Source organism: Coturnix japonica, chromosome 1, assembly GCF_054131305.1.
Source record: "Coturnix japonica strain WE chromosome 1, WE-NBRP24, whole genome shotgun sequence".
NCBI lineage: Eukaryota > Metazoa > Chordata > Aves > Galliformes > Phasianidae > Coturnix > Coturnix japonica.
In genome coordinates this window covers 125,919,657-125,942,047 of record NC_140663.1, presented here as the reverse complement: position 1 = coordinate 125,942,047, position 22,391 = coordinate 125,919,657, and the positions used below count along the sequence as shown (strand labels likewise).

Genomic DNA, 22,391 nt, shown 5'->3' with positions numbered 1-22,391 from the left:
CTCTGCTTTGGGGCTGCAGGCTGGGTTTCTGGCCTAACAGCTCTGCTTTTTATAGTTTGCAGCCCTCAAAACAGGATTCAGACCTTCCAATACTCGACACACTGCTGCCCTCAACTTTCATTCCTGAACACCTAGATCTATTAGAACACGCTATAATCTTCATTGTTCTCAATTTTATACGTAGCAGCACTATACTTATAACTTCCAAGCAGAGATAATAGCAGTTATTAAGAATGAAGGAACTAGCTCAAAGACAGTAAAATAAAAGAAATCCAGTTAGGGGTTTGAAATCCTTACAGATCCTAAACAGCAAGAATAGGACTGCAGACCATACCGATTATTAATAAGATGTTTATTTCCAGGCAAAAGGCACCTTGAGAATCAGTTTGATTGTGTTGTGGATTTTTTTTCGGCTGACAAATTAAAAAGTAAATGATCAGCCCAAAAGCCTTCTACTGGAGATGAAGTATGACAATAAATAATTGTAAAAAAAGGTGCAAACTTCCCTTGACAGCCTATTGTGTGTGACTCACTCTGTAACAGTCACCATTGTGAACCGCGAATAAATATAACTCATACTATTGTAGCTACTGTGGTTTGGGACAGAGATGACACCACAGAGCCAGGAAAAAGCCTCTCTGCAGGGAGCTGTCAGGCACAGCAGGCAGACAAGCACCCGTGCTGGACACTGATGGAGTAAAGCATAAAAAAATGTCATGTTACACTGTACATCTGGACAACCACACATAATGCTGAGATAACAGACTTTCTAGAACACCATGGGGTGTCTTCCTCTAGTATTTTGTGGCACTGCTTTGTGACACTACAGTCTTGTTCTGGAAGTTGCCCTCACAGATGCAGAAATTCAGTATCCTTGAGCCATCAGCTTGTTTTGTAGCACAGCTGTAGTGAGAGCCTTGTTTGGTCCGTGGGAGCAGTTGGGGACATTAAAGCCTGACATTAGAGATGGACCCTGGGCTGGGATTTGCTCCATCCACAGCTTTGGGTGGCATGTTAAATCATACACGCTTCAGCTGATTGGCTCACACAAGTGAAAGGCTACTGTGTGAGTTTAGCTTTGCTTATTCTGCACATTTTGCCAAGATTCTGAAAACCACTTAATGGACTTGGACAGGCTCGAGGACTGTTTTTAGATGGAAGTACTACTAGTTTAATGGATTTATTTTATAAACACTGGCACTGAGACTTTCAAAAATTCATTGGGATTTGGCCTGCTGATTCCTCCTAATTTTTGATGTAAAGTAACATCTCAACCTGGCAACAGTGAGATAACTATAAAACTCCAATAGCTTCATAAGCACATTTCATACTCAGAAAAAGGCCTCCATCCTCTGGGATGGGGATGAAATAAGTAGCTGATGTTCACGTCTGGAGGATCTTTCCTCTTCGGCTTTACAAACCATGGCACATGTATTACATCCATGGCATCAAAGTATCTCATTTGAAAATGCCCTTCAGATACTGTGATTTCAAATTTATGTAGATAAATTATGTGTGTGCATATTCATATAAACAGGTACATTAAGGTACATAGCTGTACTTCCTTTTCATGTAAGTGTGTGTCTGTACATGAATGCACATACACATTCCTACACACATTATCCCTGGGTGCAGGGTGCCTGTATGACATATCTCTTTAAAAACTTCCAATATCGATCTTCTGCCTCTACACAAACATGCCTCTTATTCCTCCATGGTTGTTTGGGGCACACTTAGTTCACTGTGAACTTCAGTGAGACAACACTGCACATCTTCCCAGTGGTCTGCTCAGCTGAGGCTTTGAGCTCTTCATCCTACAGGAGCAGTAATTAAAGAGAACAGATACCTAGGGGTGAAAGAGTGATGGGGATGCTGGATGGTGTGTAGGTAGTGCAAGCACTGGCAGCCTGCAGGTGAGACTAGGGCTGTGGAAAGGTGGCAGGGGTTACGTACAGTCACCCCCCCTTAGGGGCCTGAAAGGCAATAGGAAAGAGGATTAGACCTGGGAGAAATTCTAGTTGTCTGTTTTAATCACAACAAACTGAAAAGGTCCCTACATGCTCAGAATAGAAGAAAACTAGTCATTAACTTATGGGCAGCAGCTGGTTTTCCAATAATGGCTCCTGCACATTCTGGTTTTAATATCATTGTTCTTGTCAACTGTGGGAATGCAACATGTATTAATGATGGTTTATTCCAAATTGGTCATTGTTGGAGTTAATAATTAGGTACTCAGGCACTAATTATCTCTGTTTTATCTCAAGCCATTAACTAAAAAATCTGGAGAAGTAATTTAGGATGCAGGCATAAGTGCTGCATGCAGTAGGGCTTGGGTAGGCTCTGTTGTGCCTGTGTATGAGATACTTTGTCCTGAAGAGAAACAAGAGCCTACACCAGTGCTGCTGGGTGGCTTTGGGGTCCAGTGGGGAACAGCAGCACCTACCCATCAGCTCTTTGCCCCTCTGTTTCATCCATGAGGGGATAAAGCTCCCCAAAGGTGCTTGGAGAGAGCAGAGCAGCTCCAACAGGGCCACAATAAGGGCACCCTGGATTTTGTCCCTAAAGATCCTCTAGCTGGATGGGCACAAGCAGGAGAGCACATGGTAGTGGGAAGAGGTGGCAGGATGGCCCTGCTCAGAGGACACGAGGTCCAAGCGTTTAAGGCAAAAGAAGTCCCACATGAAAATGACTTATAGAAGGTGCTCAGAACAAAGAATTCTCCCTCCTGGAGACTTCAAACACAACTTCACTGTGGAAGACAGGCTTATGGCCAGACACTACTGGGGTTCCCTAAGTCTCCATTGTAAGGCCTCTGCTCTCTCAAAGGGGTCAACAGCTCCTCCTAATCTAGTCTGGTCTGCAAAGTTACTTGGTATGCACTGTTGTAGGCATTAACAAGGCAAAACTTTGTTGTGCTTGGGGAGGGTGAGATGTTGTAGGGTCAGGGAAAGGGGCTGCACCACAGGGCAGTGGGCACAGAATGGGCTGCCAAGGGTCATGGTCCCAATCTCAAGGAACGTTTGGCCATTCCAGTGAGTGTTTGAATTTTGGGTGGACAAATGTTGAGCCAGCAGTGGGACCTGATGATCCTTGTAGGTCTCATCCTACTCAGGATATTCTGTGATTCTAAGACATCCTGCTAAAATAACTCCACAGATCCTACAAAAACAAACAAACAAACAAAAAAACACAAATGAAAAAAAAAAAACCAACAAAAAATACCAAACACTCGTGGCACTCCCAGAGCCCTCTGAAGGGATCTGTTTCTGAGGCACAGCCGAGCCATGGAACTACCTCCCACCCTCCAGCAGCCCCTACCTTTCCTTTGGTCCATACAAGATGTCTGGCTGTGGTCCCTTCCACATTACCCATATGCCTTGAAGAGATTACACCAGAAATGCCAAAACTGAGCAGTTCCTGGCATGCATTTTGCTGACTGATTCAAACTGAACTGACCAAGGTAAGAGTGTATTCTCAGTGCCTTAGGGCAGAACAACAACACTTCCCTTTTCAGTTATTCTGGTATACTGTGTTCCTCTCATTCAAGAACTTCCAAGGTTAGCCTGCCCTTGTTGGTGTGAAAACAAATGCAGGACGTTCACAGAACCACACACTTCCATCTGTCATGGACTTACCTCAACATAGAGGATAGGGAAAATACCGATCTTGTCACCCAGCATTCCTTCCGCCCAGTTGTCATCTACCCTCCTGATGACTGTCAAGATTTCATCCTAAAACCAGAGAGACACAGAATATGTCATCAGATTTTTCCACTAGAAAGATGCCATGACAGCTTAGGGAAAGAGCATATGAAGAAGACTATAAGTCATGTAGAAGTGTTTCCTCAGTCCTGGCCGCAGCATCCAATGGTAACTAGATTACTCTGCCAACACACTGAATGCAAGTTTTCCCTTGTAAAACAACAACAACAAAACAGGAGATGAAAGTGCAAAGCAGGTAAAACAGCAAAGATAACAATAGAAAACAAGTTGCAGTCAACTGCTGGATCAGCTTCAGTTTAGTTAGTTTTATAAAACCAATGACGCTGTAATACCACAGTTAATCTAAGCCATCTTGCAAAAAATCCCAGCTAAAGATGACCTTCTTTTGTGACTATAAAGCAGGAGATTAAGAAAAGTGTAGGTAAGTAAGATTTACACTGTTCCGAGCTTTTTCTGACAGATTAAAACCTAAAGCATGCTAGTCATTACAAAAGCTCACATGACAAAACACAAATTCTTGAGTGTTTCTGTATAAGCAGTTTTGCTCATTGTTAGATCTGTGGTGTCACAGCTGTGTGCTGAGTCTGCAACTCCTAGCCAGGCCCTGCCCCAGCACTGCTTGCAGCAGCTGCTGCAGCAGGCAACCCTGTGTGCTCAAATCCCACTGAGGCTTTCCTGCAACTGCAGGAAAGAAATGGGCTGAGAGAATCTGTGAAGCCAAGTCTGCCAGTATGTCAGTCTTCTCATGGCATCCAAGCTTCCTCTGTTCCCATGTCCTTGTCTTTCTCACTTTATTTTCACCACTTTCAATAATTTAGGAAAACAAAAACATATATATACATATGGTATACAAATCTCCGTGTAACATGCTATCTATGTGAACTGCTTAGGTGAGAGGAAATATATTTTTTTGCAATTAGATTTCAAATAGGAAAAGCTAATTCCTAACCCAGGCTGTTCAAGACCACAGATTTAAATTGACAGAAAATGAGCAGAACAGTGATGGGCATATTGTGCTGTTTTGAACGTGTGCATTGTGAACATGTGCACTTCCAAATAGTTTAAATGTTTCCTTTGAATTATTCATCTGAACAATCCATTAGGGGAAAGCTAAGAGAAGCAGCCACACACTGAATCTTTCAGCTATTTATTACAGCTGGAAAGATGCAAAAAGAATTTGTGCATTTAATTTCCTGAAGAAGAGGATAAGCATTCCCTTCCAAAGCTGTGTCTGCACAGACCATTTTTGATCTGTGTAAAGAACTGACAATTATGTGTCTCATCAAAGTTTCCACATGCTCTTACAAAAGAGCGATTATCATAAATTTAGAATCTAGGTAAAGAGGGTAAATGTGGAAAATAGAAGACTTCATTGCTTCAAGAACCTGCTATATGTGTTCCTACTTCCTGCATTTTTAACCTATTTTCTCAAAAACACAGTGTGTGATGAGCCTACATTTTTGTTATATGTCTACGTATACATTCACATATCTTCTATACTGCACATATGCACATGCACACATAAGAAATTGAGAAAAAAGCTTTTGAACTATAAAACCCCATAAATCCTTGCCTAGCCTTCATGCTAGAGAAGCTGTGCAGTCTCCATCCCAGCGGCAGGCTGGGCAGGCACATGGCAGGAGAGGTGGATCCTGTGCTGGTCCTGCTCAGGGATGGGACAGGGAACAGGTGAGCCTTGAAGATCCCTTCCAGCTTTGCTTTCTATGGACTTATGAAATCTGGAAGCATTTGTATTCACTGATTTTAGTTCCACTCTGCCAAGTTTGGCTATCGAACGTGGCCACATATGAAGAAAATCAGATCATTTCACATAATGAGATATGCTGACTTTCAAAATGTGCATCTTTGTGGGAGAGCAAAGTGCAAATCCTCGAGAATGCTTTCCATTACAGAATTCATTTTCAGAAGGGTGCTGAAAATCTCCAGGAATTACAGTAAAGCCTGAAACATCTCCTGACATTCTTTGTTAATAGAAAGCTTCTTTGAATTCACAGCCCACAACATCATTCTACACACTGGGCTGGCAAAAGCTTCACCATTAAAATAGTTCATGTCTTAAATTAGTTGGATAGCTGTGATACCTATAAATTCTTCGAAAGGTTCCCAAAAGTATCATTAATAGTAGAGAGCCACAGATCTCTTGACGTATCACTTAAACTTTCTGAACCTCACTGTTTCACATAGAATAAATTGATTTCCAGGCAGCATTAAGTGAATCCAAGCTTGAAGTCTGGTTTCAAAAGCCAATGGTATCCACTCTAGGTTGAAAAAGACACTCTGTGCTCTTTCTGTGCCTGTTGCTAAAGTCTCTAATTATTTGCTCCCCTATTACCTGCTGAAGTCTCTCCTTATTCACCAGCATGGGGCAGCCTTGTTCCAGCCAGGTGCGTAGAACCCATGCTGCCAATTTATAACCATTGTCAGAAAATAACTAAAAGATAAATCATGCAAAAAGCAATCTGATTGATGGCAAAATGAACCCTTTTGCTGAGAAAACAGCACAAAATTGTGTCCAAAAATAGTCATGACTCACAGCCTGATTTTTACTCTAGTCATTAATGGCCACTAACAAAGCAACATCGAGCAGATGCGCCTGCTATTCTGCTAAATGACAGCTCCATCTCCAGCTGTGGGGAGATCCTGGCACTAGCAGGATGGCAGCGAGCATCTCTGCTGACAGCTATAGCACGGCAATCTCTCTCAAAAGCAAAGACTGCCAGTGCTGAGTGCTAAGGGCCTGGGATGCAGACAAGCACCAGTACAGGATGTTATGGCTGCAGGATTGGCACAAGACTCGTTAAACATCAATGTGGGCTAGGAGAGAAAATGGTGGGAAAAGAAATAAAGGAAATAGATGATGGGATTGGAAATACGATGAGCAACGAAGTATAGGAAACAGTTGATGCTTTGGGAGGTTTGAAACTCATCTGCCACTGGGACTCAACCTTCAAAGGGCCACCTGGACTCATTCACACAAACATGGTCTAACACCAGAATAGAACTGGGCTGAATACGGACTCTAAGGCTGGAGTAACGACACAGCCAGCCAGCCAGACATGTGATTACTCCGGATGTGCATTGCTGTAGCTGAAATCAGTGTCTTCTTGTATCAGAAATCCTAGCCCAAGGAAGGATGGGTCATTGCTTTGAAAGACATAGCAGGAACACAGGCTTATACAGCAGTATCATCTAAGGAGACATTAGCAAGCTGTGTTCAGTGAGCATATCTCAAAGGTGAGTTAAGTGAGTCTTACCTTCTGCCTTTACCTATGGCTAATTAGGGAGAAGGAGTTAGGGAAGCAGTGCACACAGCATAAGAGAATGGCAGGTTTGTTTGTTGCCCTGGATGCTCAGGAGGCAGGTTGGTCTGTCCCTCACAGTTTTACACCTACAACCACACGTTACAGAACTACTATCACTGATTTATCTTTGGCCTTTTCTCTATAGAGTGTTCTGCAGATAAAAGGTGGGAACAGGTAAAAAGCAGAAGCCCTCTGAGGATCAGTGTACAGCATACTTCACTTCCTTGTACATCACCTCTAGAACAACAGAACACCTTAATGTTAAAAAAAAACTACAGAGAGTAAATCCCAAGTATCTTTCGTTTGTTTTCTTCTATTGCAACCAACAAATTTCCTAAACGTGGTAATGAAGAGGATGGGGAAAAGCAAAGTCCAGCAAACAAGTGACAAAACATAGTAACACAGACAATCTCTATGTTTGTTTTGTCTTCTGGTAGATTCTGTTATGAAGAAATTTCTCCCTTATCATATGCTTATAAATAAAATCCAATTATAAAAGTCTGGTAGCATTAAATGGTATTTGGGACACAAATAGGTTGTACTAGTTTGTGTTGATGCAACTGTTCTACCCGAGAAAAGAGAAAATAGTGTAAATGAAATTGAGATCCATCATCTTCACACCCAAACTGGGACATTCAAACGATGACTGCTGCTCTGAGTGAGTGCCAAATCACAACTGCAGCAACGCAGTGCCCGTGACTGTGCAGAGGAACTGGCTGCATCAGCAGATGATCTAAAATCTGAGCTAAACAGGAACCTTCATCAGCGCAGGTGACAGCTAAAATTAGCACTGGGAAATGCGATGAAAATATGAGGGTAAAGTCCCAAGATGAAAAATAGATTATTCACTGTCAGAGAGAACAATAGGCAAGACATAAAAACAGTTACAAGGTGACAGTGCTCATAGTGGAAGGAACTAAAGAAGAAAACAGCAGCAGAAGTGAAACCAAACCCTCTCTGGGGAAAACAAAGACAACGGGGATAAAAGGATTTAGAGAGTAACAAGAGGGGTGAGAAAAAGAAAATGGAGGGATTGAGACTAGAGCTACATAGCAAAAAGAAACGCCTATGGGAATGGGCAGCCAAGAAAATGAGAACTATCGGTATACAAAGGCAATTGCTGTAAAGGGAGGATACTAATAAATGGCACCACATATAGCAAACACAAAAGTACCCAAGACAGCACCCAGTGGAACAAAAGAGACCACCACTGCCTGCCATACCAAATGTGTTGCTTCTATCAAGCAAGTGATGAATACCTTAGACAGACGAGGAGAATAAGCCACTATTGTACCTCTACCTGGGCAGTGCGCCAACAGATCTGTCTCAGTATATTTGTACATATACAGTATCAATATATATAGTGTCTCAGAGGTAACTCCTGGCTTTGTCTGAGCACAGCTCCCACCAAGCAGCGCATTCACTCAAGACTTTCACAGCTCAAGTGAGGCTGTATAGTCACAGGGTCTGCAGTGTTTGCAATCAAACACTTTGCTCTCTGCAGAGCAAAAATGCTTACAAATCTTTTGTTAAATAAATATGAGAAAGTATACGTTCTAGGAAATTGCATTCTGCTGAGAAATGTGGCACAATTGAAAAAGATGTTATATTTGGTGAGAAAATAATATGCTGCAAATAATTCATTGGGCTATAATAAGTAGCCTCCAAAGAGGAGGTCAGTAAAATCCTGGTGAAGGATATTTTTATCATCTATTTCATATTCATTTCCAGCATAACTGTTATTACTTTATGTGATACTGTAACAGCCACAGACAGCTAAAATAAAATAGAAAATGACAATGAGCAGGTTCTCTGCGGCTTTCAGTGCCATAAATTAACCTTAGGGGATATGTTTAATTTTACTGTGGGTTTCTAGATATCCATGAATCCCATCTAAGGTCAACACAAATTGCAAGGAAGGGGTGATTGAAGCAGAAAACAGGAGGGGAGGTGGGGGAGAATGGGGAAACGTGGCATTTTAAACCCAAAGGAAATGACAATATCTCAGTTTTCCCTGATTCCAAATGGAATTTGCGGAACAGTTCTGTTTTTAAAAAAGCAAAGACATTTTAAAATGCCTTCTTTTACCATGTTTTTGTTATTAAAATAGGAAATGCTGCAATACATCATGGTAGCGTGTATCATAATGTACCATGTTGCTAACTGGGATACGGTGTAATGAAACAAACATTTTGAAGCTCCGTGGCATTTTTAAACAAAAAAACACTGAAACATCTGATTCAATAAGGAACAGTAATGGACACTTTTCCATTTCCTTTTTTTTCCCTTGAGATTTGGAAGCTCTTGCATAACATTTTGATGCAGATGAAATATATATATATATATGCTTTTTGAGAGAAAAGCATCACCATGAAGCACGTATCATCTTCTACTTGTTGAGTTGCACTGGCTTTATGTTAACTGGGCAGTACCTGCCATGAGTTATCCCAGTGACCCATCTTTTAGACAAAAAGAGAGCAACTTCCAAGGATACTACCCTTGGGCTTGGTTGGCACACTGCAGGAGCAGCGACTGGGCTCTGCCCAATGGGGGAGGAGGAGATGGAGGAGATGTCAGGAGACATCAACGTCCTTCAGCACAGGGCGTAAGAGGGCACCCCTCTTAGAGAAGGAAATCCAGGCACAGTCGCAAGAGCCCCTTTCCAAACAGGTTTTTTTGTGTTTGTTTGTTAGGAAAAAACACTATTCCCCTACCTTGGTGAAGGTCAGGCAATCCTTGTCTTGATCTTTATCCTTTATTTCAAAGTCATAAAGTGCTTTGCCCTGAGGTGGAGCTTGAGGGAGAGGCTTGATGCACTGGATGTAGCTGGCGGGGAAGAAGCCATGGTTTCCATTGAGCTCCCCATGATACCAGTTCTCATCCACTTTCCGCCGCAGTATGATGATGTCCCCTTTGTTAAACTTGAGGTCTCCAGGCTCTTTTCCCTCGTATGTGTAGAGAGCTTTGCCATAGGGAAGCTGAGAAGCACTCTGGGAATGCAAAATACACAACAGCATTAGGAAAACTCCAGCCAGAGCCAATTATTTCCTTTTTTAAAGTCACCTGGAGCTAGATGCTAAGTAATCATCCATGACTACATGACCCCAATAGCTGCGGCGACCTGCTACATGGCACAGGACTCTGAATCCTACACAAAAATGAGGATGTATGAGGATATGAGTGGTAGAGGGATGGAGGAGGTAAGTGTGCAACCCCAGAGTCAGCAGCGTGGCAGCAGAGAGGCTTGGCAGTGCTCTCTGGGTCCAACTGAAACCCACAGCACCTTCTGTCCACTGGCACAGGCTGCCCTGACAGCAGGAATCTGTGATTAAATGAGTAGAGCGTGGCACAGCCGAAAGTAAAGCATCAGACATTACAACCTTTGGGACTGCTTTGGTTTGTGCAGTACAGCAAGATAAATGAAACAAAAGCAGCTTGAAGATTCACACCATTTTAGAAGTTGGCGAATTAAAAATTTTTCGTGGTGTTTGTTTGAGGAACTCCAAACATTTCTGAGTTTGAAGCTTTTAGTTTAGCTTTTGATTCTGGAGCCAAATACCCTTCCATCTTTCAAATCCCCAGGTCTCATGCTGTTCACTGAAGGCTACTGTAAACAGTTATAATATTCTTTGTTGCTTATGAATGAATGCCCCTGGGGAAAAGCGGAATAGACAGAATGCGTCAAATCTTTCTTTTAGAACTAAAAAGAGCTCTGAGGCTTTTGCTCTCATTAAAAGAAAGAAAGAGACTTAAAAAAATCACAACGCAAGAGCCAAAAAAAAAAAAAAAAAAAGCCTAAAATATGAATAAATCAGTGTGATAGAAAACAGAAACCTATTCCGGTGAAAATTCCTTGATTGTGAAGAATTCACCCCAGGGGTTGATTTGGCCTGGTCCAAGACTCCCTCATTCTGGCCGTGACACCTCTTTTGTGGCAGCAAAGCTTGCCCAGCCTCTACTTTGCCCTTTCCCTGGAGCAGCCGTGGGGACAGGCAGCTCTGTGATAGTCAGAATGACCCATACAAGGGGAAAGGTGCATCACCGTGTTACCCTGTGACATTTCTGATTTTATTTAGCTTGATCCGAAAGCTATTTTGCAAGACTGTGCCCAAATGTGTAGCATCATGTACTGCAGGCAACATAAAAGGGGGTGTGAAAACAAATCCAAGTCTCTCCAGCACTGAGGGGCTCCCCATCTGGATGCAGTACTCCAGCTGAGGTCTCACAGAACACAGAAAACCAACAGCTAGCTAAAAAGGTATACATAAAACAGTCTCTGCCAAACTAGTGCCAGCATCCCATTGATATAATTTTTTTTTTTCCATCCAATGCCAGGACAGTGACACCAAAGTGACACCCTTGACACCAAAGCTTTGCTTCTCTTCCCAGCATTCTGAAGTTTACATTTGCACACAATGCCACGTTAGGCAAAGCATGGATTGCATCACCTGTCTTAAAAAGTTATTAAGCTGAAAGAAAGACTATGCAGCTTGGAGGAAATCTACAAACAAAAGATGTATTACCTTAACTCATGCTGGGAGAAGACAATTAAGCACGGAGCAAGACTTCTGCCAAGTGGGTGCTGAACCATTGCTGATCCAGGCACAAGGCTGGCAAGCGTGCTCTGGATCACCTGCCCAAGATGGGGCTTTCCTATTCCTGACATCTTTGTAGTGAATCAAGGTCAGGTCACTTTCTTTACTTTTAAACCTTTTTGCTCCTAATGCTCCTCATTTCTGCCTTGTTAAAAATGAACAGTACCCAGAACCACAGAAAAAGAAATTGGGTTTTATGCAGTCTCACCAGTCATCAGCTCAGTTCTTACACAGTATGTGCTGGGCTTCTCCTGTTAATTAATTGAGCTGGCTAGAAAATGATTCAGGTGCTTCTTTATTCCTTAATCTGATGAAAACACAGACTTTTAAGCAAAGCAAGCAAATTGTAACACAACAGCTTGGATCCAAAATCTGGCATTGTTTTATCTGCAAACACTAATGGGGCATTCCTAGGGAATTTGCAGTTCAGGTGCTTCATGCTCCTGTTCTCTTTTATGGGCCTTGTTACGGACCACATCATCTGGCTGGGGACTGTCCTGCTCACAGAACGTCTGCACAAAAGTACTGAAACTGCAATTACCAGTGGCAAGGTGCTTCCAGAATGAAATGTTTCCATTTACCACCTAACTGCATTTCTCATTCTGAGCCACAGCTTTTCAATCAAAAATAGCCCACAGAACAACAACAACCAGCCCTTCCCCCTTATTGTGTAGTCAAAAAGAGACCCTGTCACTGAAAAACAGCTGTAATATAGACCTTTCCCGGCCTTTCTCTAAGGCCATTTTGATTAAAACAACCCAGATAAAGCTTGTGTTTACTGCTGCCCAGGCAGAGGTAAAAAACATAAAATAAGACTCCTCTAAAAATTTTCCAATAAAGCTGCTTTTCCATTCTAAAACTCAAAGTGCCTGTGCCAACCTAGGAGAGAAACTCAAGATCACAATTACAGGGAAAAATATAAAGGAATCACAAAATAAACCCTCGAAGCTTCCTCATTCAGACATTTTTCTGGCCAAAAGGCCCAGCTTTCAGAAGATTTTCAATCAGTTAAGTAACATAATGAATTCAGGTCTTGGGGAAGTTTATTATTGTTTCCACTTTTGGTTAATCTGTACGTGCCTAGAAGACTGGATTCGGAAAGTTCCTCTTCATCTCTGAGAAGTGAGCATTAAGAGTATTTCAAAAACAGAACTAAAATGATGGCTGCTGCTCTTCAGTAGCTGTAACATCATTCCCCATCAACACTCAGGTCACTCCTGGAAATCTTCATGGAATTGAACTTTGCCAAACCTTTGTGCAAAGTACTTCTGTCCTTAACCACTCTGCTCTCATTCACTGGACACCCTTAATCCAGAGGTGAGGGCACTGACCAGGACTCATGGCCAAATCCCTGAGCCCTACTGAGGAGTGAGTATTCCCCTTTTTCTCTTCAAAACCTAACCCCTGAGCCCTTTTCCTGTTCCCTCTTGACTCTATGTAGCAGCATTTTGGTCTGAGATTGTCATCATCAGCATGCCCAAAAGGTCCATTTTGCCAAACCTTCTCCCCACACCCAAAGGAGCATGTCCCCTGTGGTGTCTCCTACCTAGGGACCAGCCCAATGCCCCCTCCTGTCCTGCTCTCCTGTCCCAGCACCCCATCCCCAGCCACCATGGGTCTTAGGCATTATGCTGACAGCTTCCAATTGAAACAACCTCAGTCTCTGGCCATGCATTAAGAAACCAATTTACCTCTTGATTTATTGTTAGGCTAACTGGAATTCAGCTAGAATGCGTATTAAATTTCAATACTTCATGTGGGTGTGTATAGAAATGAAGAATGCAAGGAAGAAAGGAAGGAAGGAAGGAAAGAATGAAGTCACGTCAATGGCAACGGCCGGTTTCTGCTTTCCTGCCAGAAAATGCTGGTTGGCACAGCACTGAATGCTGCCAAAGGTTTCTTTTCACTCACAGCAATCAATAGTGACGTAAAAGCCTGAAGCGTTAATATGCTGAAAAGCCCCTTGCAGAAGACTTAATGATATGTTGGCAACTCAGTCATTCTGCATTTGTGTTTCAGCAACGTCAAATGGCAGCAGTTAAGCAGAAACCTGCTGGCAAATTGACAAACAACAGCCATGAAGCAATTAAGTGGCAATGCTGGAGAATTTTTCAATACGTATCCCGAAGAACAAAAGGAGGGGGAAGAAAATCCACAAACGTGCTTATTTCCAATAAGTTCTTCCAGTAGAAAGCTTTGTAGAGCGGGAGCTGCACAGGTAGAGCAAGTGTTAGGTTTCCAAAAGTTATGGAAAAGAGGTTCTCTCAATAGACTTAAAAGCAACATGAGCTTCAAGCCCACCAGCTTCTGCACCCAGCACATGATAAAGGTGAGCACTCTAGGAATAGTGACACTTGCATGTTTTGTAGGTACTTCTGCTGCCCTTTGGCTTTTTCTATTTCACACCCTTTGGGAAGTGAAAATAAAAGCTTTGCTGTACGCAGCCAGTTTTTCTTGAGGTAGCAAAGAGTCTGGATGTCTGAGGTGAGTATGCATGTAGTTACTGGGTCTATGCACAATTAGGGAAGGTGGACACTAAAGAAAGCATCAAGATTCCATATGCAAAATCAGAGAGGCTGACAAGATTTACCAGCTCACAAACACACAAGAGAAAAGTCCAAGACTAATTCTTGGTATCAGAACTTTGCAGTATGTTAGAATCCAAATGTAGAATACAAAAGGGAAAGGCCTCCAGCTAACAAACCCAGACAGAAGTGTTTCGACCTGACATTGTCACATGCTCTCAACCTCCATACATATCAAGTACTCATTCACATTCCCCAAACCCAAGGAACCTCTTGAGGATGCAGCCATGGCTCCTCCCTGCAGCAGCAGAGTGGCAGACAGACTGTTTATCAGTTGTGTGAAACCCGTGCTGATGTTGCAGGGTAGCGTTCCTCACCCACCGTTGTGTGGCTTGAGCAGTGCAAGGAGGAAAACCTCTGCCCCTCTGCTGCAAGGGTGCCCAATAAAGGCAGGCGTGATGCTGCCAGCGCACTGCATTACAGCCTCATCCTGAGCACTGATTCAAGAGGATAAAAGAACCATGAATACGCGAAAGGTTTTCCAACAGTGCTCAAGTGCTTCTATCCCTCTGCTCTATGACACCATTCACAGCCAAAGCTACACTAAAGCAGGAATGAAACCAAACAGATCCATCACATGCTGCTGTAGCAGGCAGGGAACACCACTACTAAGGACAGATAAATTGTTCTAGGCTGTACTTAAAAATACAAAGAAAAAATAGAAGAAAAGACACAGAAAGGAAAAAGTCATGAGAAGTCTGCACATTTGTAACTAAACAGTAATTAAACACAAACCACTAGCAGAAGGCATAAATAATAATTAAAACACATTGTATTAATTTTTTGCCTCATTTACTCCGGAGCATCACACAAATCTCAGTCTATGCAGAGATCCGGTGGTGATCCATGGGTTTGTGTTTCTGCCTTCCAACCTGCAGGAAGCTGCCTGTGAGCAGGATGGGTAACCCTGAAGCAGATGGTCACTTGCCACACACAGCAGCTTCTCACAATTCACATCAGCTGTGGTGGAGAGGACATGGTTTGTGTGGTGAACAGACCAACAAGCAGGAGACTGGCTGGGTGCTTATCCTTACTACTTTGCAAGCACCCACTCAAGTGAAGTGACTTAAATCATAAGGGGGAAACATCTGTTCAGCTCCCTCAGGCATAGGGAAGCAGGGAGCAATCTCCCAAACAAACTGCTGGTGGCCTCCACCCACATTGGAGGAGCCAGCAGCAAACACAACAAGCAGCTCAGTCAGGGCAAAGGACAAAGCAGGGGGCTGTAGGGACTGTTCACTGCCCCATTGCTCTTCGCCATTCACCCCACAGACCCATCCTCCCATGCTCCTTATTTCCTGGGCATGAACCCACAACAGCTGCAGATACCTTCAGTTTGACATCTTTCTTGAGCATCTCACTTAATAACCTTTAGGGACTTTCTGGCTGAGTCAAGAATTGAAGTGAATCTTCTAAATCCCATACCACTGCCTTTAAACATGGAAACTGTGTGTCATTTGGGCACAGGTGTCTCTGGCAGACTGGACAAGGCATTTATCCCTTCTGTGGCTTCTGAAAATGAGGAGCATCAGAACAAAACAAGATCTCCTATCCACATTCTATGGATACAGAAACTGAGGCAGGGAAGGCACGGGGAGGAGAAGGAAGAGGCAGAAGAAGCATTAAAGCTTCAGAAACCTGCCAGCATCAGCCAGTCTGTGGTTCTGTGATCAGGGCAGAAAGCAATGAGAATTCAATGCACTGAAGAAAACAAGGAGGCTGGGACAGACTTCAGCCAATGCACGTGTAACAAAGATAGAAGTTTATCTTGTGTCTAACTGCTAAGAAGAGCGATCGCCTGTGGGTCACTTGACATGACAGAGCACATCTGTGACACTGCCACACTCTTTCACACAAAGTTAGCGATAGGAAAATTAATTAAAGATAATCTAATTTGATACAAAGTAGCAAAGAGGGAAACCAGCAACACGTTATTAGTCTGCTCGGTGGGAACCATTACTAAGAGCCTAAAACATCACAGTTTGAAGGTGCAATCTCTTCAAAATAATCTTTGAGAAAAGAAGTAGCTAAGCTGACAATAAAAGCAGCCCTTCATAGAGTAGTTCTTCATAGAACAAAAATTGAGCCTAATGCTTCATATACTCTATACAGTGTCATGCTTATTATTAAGAAGTAATAAATCCCAGTACGAATAAAATTTAAATTAAAGCTCTACTGTTTCCTTTAACCAAGGACTTAGACATAACCATTATGTCCCGATCCTGGCTGCTACTGCTGCAGAGCACTGCAGTCCCATTGACTTTAGGGGGGTTCTTTAGAGAAGTGCCCAAACAGTTGAGGAACGTATCTCCCATTTCCAGGAATGTTTTCTGCACTTGGCATAAAGATACCATGCTAAACACTCAGCAAATTGAGACTAAACAAATGCAAGCTAATGGGAGAACCACTCCAGCCCACCGGCTTACCCAAAGAAAGGGAAAGTGCAACATTGATCACCAAAAATCAAAGGACACCTTTAGTCATCTTCAGCAGTGGGTTAACAGAACACAAACTGCTTTATAAAGAGAACAGCACCTTCAAGGTTATTTTGTAATTTAGACAGAAAACAGGCCTAACTCACATTTTACCTTGAAAGGTCCACCTTGGGATACACCAAGATTAAAAAAATCTTTCAGACTTTCAGACTGCAATCAATGCCTACAGCACAACTGAGAAAGAAACAGCAGGCTTTCCGCTGCACAGCTTGCCAAATAGGTATATTTAGGATCTTCTTCTTTATCAAAATAGGAGTTCAGTTTTATGATGCAGCACCATCTCTCTCAGGACATTTAAAAACTTGCCTATGAGAGTGTCCCATGCTGAGCTCATCTGATTTCATAATCATGACTAAAATAGCTTCACATATCCTGCACATCCCATGCTGCTTCAGCCAATCATTTAGTGCCTATCAATATTTAGAATCACAGAATCACAAGGTTGGAAAGGACCTACAAGATCATCTAGTCCAACCGTCCTCCCATTATCGTTGCTACCACAAGCCACTAAACCATCTCTCATAGCTCCTCATCCAGATGCCTCTTGAACACTGCCAGGGACAGTGACTCCACCACCTCCCTGGGCAGCCATTCCAGTGCCTGACCACACTCTGAGAGAAGAAGTTTTTCCTTATGTCTAATCTAAACCTCCTCTGGTACCACTTGTGGCCATTTCCTTGTGTCTTGATTGTTACCTGGGAGAAAAGGCCAAACTCCTCCTCACCACAACCTCCCTTCAGGAAGTTGTAGAGTGCAATGAAGTCTCCCCTGAGCCTCCTCTTCTCCAGGCTAAACAATCCCAGCTCCCTCAGCCACTCCTCATAAGACTTGTGCTCCAGACCCCTCACCAGTTTTGCTGCCCTTCTCTGTACCGGTTCCAGGGCCTCGATGTCTTTCTTGTAGTGAGGGGCCCAAAACTGAACACAATACTCGAGATACAGCCTCACCAGAGTACAGGGGGATGATTACATCTCTGCTCCTGATGGCCAAACTATTTCTAATGCAGGTCAGGATGCCATTTGCCCTGCTGGCCACCTGGGCACACTGTCAGCTCATGTTCAATCGAGCATCAACCAACACCCCCGGGTTCCTTTTCTCTTCACAGTCATCCAGCCACTCAGCCCCAAGCCTATAGGGGCCCAAGCCTATTTACACATGCAAAGATCTCTCTTGCCTCATAAAGCACTGTTTCAAGTAAAGTATTCTCAAGCTAAATTCACTTCTGTTAAGCACCAAGTGAGTACCAGGCTCAGGTTAAACCTCAAGCAGTGTATTCACAGCTATTGCAGCTCAGAGGATCAGTGCGTAACATCAACCAGCTGTTTAACGATGGCAGAACAAAGTCCCTGAAAAACCTGAAACTTTCCAGATCCTCTGTTCCTTAAGAAATTGTACTGTCAACACAATGCTGGCACTGTAGGTCCAATTCTGTTTTCAGTTAAACCACTTTAATCCAGTTAATCTTGATGAAACGGTGTGGATGTATAGAAAATTCCAATGCAGTATAGAGCTTTATCTTACACGTAATCTCCTCTGAAACAAAGCTGAATGGCTGGCAGCTTCTACCAAGGAAAATATTTATAACTTTTCATATGTTGACCACAGGCTTTGCAAAGCTTAGGTATGGTCTGAGAAACCGTCTTCATCTTCCAAGCAGAAAACAATCACTGGATCTTATGGGCAACATTCTACCCCATCATCCTGGTGTAAACAAAGGATGCTGCAAGCGTTTGAGAGCAGGAGCTGGTCTGAGCAAGCCCAGCTCATGGAATCATAGAACGGTTAGGGTAGGAAGGAACATCAGGACACTCAGCCTAAGCATGCAGCATGGCCTCAGGAGAAGCCTGAAGTCACAGAATCATTAAGGTTGGAAAAGACCTCTAAGACCACCTAGTTCAACCAGCAGCCCATCCCCACCATGCCCACTGACCACGCCCCTCAGTGCTGCATCTACATGCGGACAGAGACCCCACCCCTTCCCTGGGCAGCCTGTGCCGCTGCATCACCCTTCCTTCTGAGAAGAAATTACTCCTAATTTCCAACCTGAACCTGCCCTCGTGTCCTATTGCTGTTAACTGGGAGAAGAGGCTGACCCCACCTCAAGGCAACCACCTTTCAAAGAGCTGCACAAAGACATAGGGTCTCCCCTAAGCCTCCTCTTCTCCAGACTAATCAATTCCAGCTCTTTCAGCTGCTCCCCATAAGACTTGTGCTCCAGAATCCTCACAGCTCCATTGCCCTTTTCTGGACAGGTCAAAGAGAAAAGAAAGCAAAGCCTTCCCTGTCAGAGAGCAGGAGAGATGCCATAGAAAGTCAGGCTGCCCTGCAGTTTTGGAAGTCATATGTTGTTTTTTCAGGCTGCTTCACCTCCACAACAGCAGTATTTACAGCTGTGGAATTTTATACAATTCTTTACGCTGTATGTCACAGAAAGGGAAAAAAAAGATTTTAGAGAAAAAAAGATTTAGAGTGCAAAAGTGTTGCCTGAAAGCCCATAGGACGCAGCTGTGCTAATGGCTTTATTTGATCTTTCCTTGTGGAAGCTGACAACACATGGACAGCTTACATTTTCCAGCAGTGCCTCTGTAACCTCGCCACCCAGCCTGATACCTTTGGTTTGCTTTCCAGCCTTTCCACATCTTTCTGCTTGGCTCCCTGCCTCGTGACTCAACCATTTCCTCAGCAGCAACGCTCTCCCACCTCCGCCCCAGAGAGGACCTCATGGCCCAGCTCTGCGGCAGCTCATCGGAGCTGGGTTTTCTCCCAGCAGATACCACATCTGAGAGACACTGCTTGCACTGCAGTTTTTCTTCTCTCTCAGATGGACCACAAGGAGGGGAGAACGGGCACATAGACTTCTGGAGACAGAGCTGCTCAGGATGGAGCAGCAGCTGTGCTGCAAAGGAAGGCACTTTCCATCTGGCAAGGCTCCCAGAGCTCAACAGAGGGAGCCCCACTCCGGCAAATGTCTGTGGGCCTGCTGCGAGCAGGGAGCAGGCCTCTTTTTGCTACATAAATACATGCACACCAGGAAAATCCTTCTCCTTTCTGCCTCCCCCACTCCACGGTAACTTGAGGGTTGCATAAAAGCTGCTGCTACTATCATTTCAATCACTGGAAATCAAGATAATCAGCAACGCAAGCCACTTCATCAGCTGCAGCTCACAGGCTCCAGCACCCAAACAGCCTGAGACAGCTAACGGGAGTCTGCAGGCGGCAAAACACAGAACAACCTCCAGAACTCAAAAGATCTTCCTTTCTTTCTTTCTTTTTTTTTTTTTTTTTTTTTTGAAATGGGGTCAATAGCGAACAGTGTCGCAGTCTGAGGATTCCCTGAGAGTGTCAGTGTTAAAAAGTTTTGGGGTGGGTTTACAGGGCAGCAAGCAGGGCTGATGCCAGGGCTATATAGAGTGAGACTGGAGGGGAAAACAAGCAGCCACAAAGGCCCTCTGGTGTGGCAGCGGGGTGAATAAGAGCCTCCTGAGAGCAGTGGGAAAGCAGCTTTAGTGCTTATTTCAGATGATGGAGGAGAATCTAAAATTCCTACTGAAAACCCAGCACCACTTTATGGTAAATAAGTGTGAAGCGGAGGACCTGCCTCTTTCTGCTGTGTCTCCCTCACTACATGTGGCCACAGAACTTAGTCTTGCACTACAAAGCCAAAAGTCTGGTTTCTTCTCATCCCAAGTTTTTGTACGGCAGCTTTTAAAAACATGCTCTAGGAGGACTTTCTGATGTGGTATTAACAGTTTCATAAATACTACATTACCTGAACAAGGCCTCTGTTGACCTGACAGGGCATTGGATGAATGCACCGCCAGCTGCATACGCAGCGAAGCTAAAGAACATGTTTCCTCAGTAGCTCGGTTGTACACTTCAATAGGTGGATAAATTCCCATGTCACCACAGAATATTTACAACTGAATCTTATTTATCAACGGCATACCCTTACCAGCAGCCCATACAAATCCTGTTACACAAAACCTGCCACGGGTCTTTTTTTCATGGTTATATTAAAATCGCAGAGGTTTCTTCTGCACTGGGACAGGCTTTGTGAGAAGAGACGGCATCAGGAGATGCTAATGCTTAAATATTCTCAGCTTAAAATGTCGGTGGAAGAGGAGTTAACTGTGTGAGCAACCTCCTGGTCCCTCTGCTGCCAGGGACCTTCCCATGCACATTGCATCCCTCCACACTCAGGAACAAACATACCAACCCACCGGCTAGGAATTTAAGGGAAATTATTTCCCCTTGTTCTGCTGTGACTAGTAAAGTTAAAATACCTGGTATTCATTAGGAACGAAAGAAACATGATTTTTAAATCATAGAGTTTCAACTCTGTCTATTGAAAGGGATACCGTGGTTACTATTTCCTCCCAGAAATGTTCTGGGGGAACACTGCCCATTCCCTGCCTTCTCATACCCTGCCTTGACAGCTTCATCCTCCCATCCAGGTCCCTCACTTTGAAATGACTCATTAGCTACAGCCTACCAACACACACTCTTCACAGAGATTATTAGGAATCACTTTCAAGCCCAAATCCTGCTGACAGCACAGACTGGTACCTTCCTGCACCAGTCCTGAACTAGCTTGCAGCTAGAAGGGCTTTAATTTACTCTGGCTTTGATAAGCAGTGGGCAGCAGGACCAAGGAGGCTAAGGAGCATCTCACACCCCAGCATCCCCAGATGTTGTCTCCGCTGTGATAGGAAAGATCCCCCGTTGCTCCACGCTTCCATTAGTAGCGGGTCAGCTCCTCCACCAAACCCCTGTGTGTTTTGATGTTACAGAGCAACAGTAGTCGAAGCAGACAAGGAAATCATCAAGGAAGATTCAAGGCTTCGGAATGCAAATCACGCTTTTATGCCATCCTCCTGAATCCCCTCAGGGGAGAGGAAAGTTGATTATCTGCAGAATATGGGTCACAGTTATGCCTCAAGGATCTTTTGGTGCTCTGACTGCTGCTGAAATACTATGGGGCTCCTTGGTGCCTTTTCAGGTTAACACTTTCAAAGCACCATCCCTGTGCATAATAATAATAACACCGCTAAAAAAAATTATTTCTTGCACCCACTTCCCAGGAGTTTCCCCTCACTCTGAATGTAACTGATACTTCCTCCTGCACTCTCAGGCATGATTAAAATGATGGCTATAGATGTTTGGAAGCACCACAGATTTCTAACTCTGCATGGTTTCTAATTAAAGGGACACACACTGGATGCTCCTGCTACATTTTGCTCCTCTACACGGCTATTATTACTACATACATTTCACTAGAAGTCAGAGGAATATCCTCTGCTTCCCATAATAGGATCCTGATTTAGACTGGATAAGCACCAGTCATTAATTTGGGTGAAAAATGTCTTTAGGAAAGGAAAAAGAAAGGCTTGAGTTGCAGTTAGCCCTCTGACACAGACACTACTATTAATGAGTGAAGCGTTTGAATTTCTGGCTAAGCTGGAGTGCGTGCTGTCCAATGTTAAGCACCAGTTCTAATGAGGTACAAGGAAAAAAAAAACACACAACCCACTCCATCAGCTACAGCAAAATCTGCAAGGACGCATACAAATGATTAAGCAGTAGCACTGCTGTCTGTGTTACGATCTCTGCTGCTACAGCCAGCACACTTGTTTTTAGGATTGACTCTTCTCCACAGTGAAGTGCATCAGAA

The 22,391-nt window shown here is 43.7% G+C and overlaps 1 protein-coding gene across 5 annotated transcripts in view; it reads right to left on the bottom strand.

Moving 5' to 3' along the window:
• The window catches only part of SH3RF3 (SH3 domain containing ring finger 3), a 221,266-nt gene that overhangs the window by 76,941 nt on the left and 121,934 nt on the right, over positions 1–22,391 (bottom strand). For 4 of the 5 annotated variants that reach the window (XM_085552274.1, XM_085552248.1, XM_085552255.1 and 1 more), the window contains exons 2-3: positions 9,760–10,035; positions 3,636–3,731 (exon numbers count right to left, since the gene is read on the bottom strand). In XM_085552274.1, the coding sequence (XP_085408400.1) occupies positions 3,636–3,731; positions 9,760–10,035 (372 nt within the window). Of the gene's footprint in view, positions 1–3,021; positions 3,160–3,635; positions 3,732–9,759; positions 10,036–22,391 lie in introns of those variants that run through there. The other variant, XM_085552285.1, reaches the window with a different exon arrangement.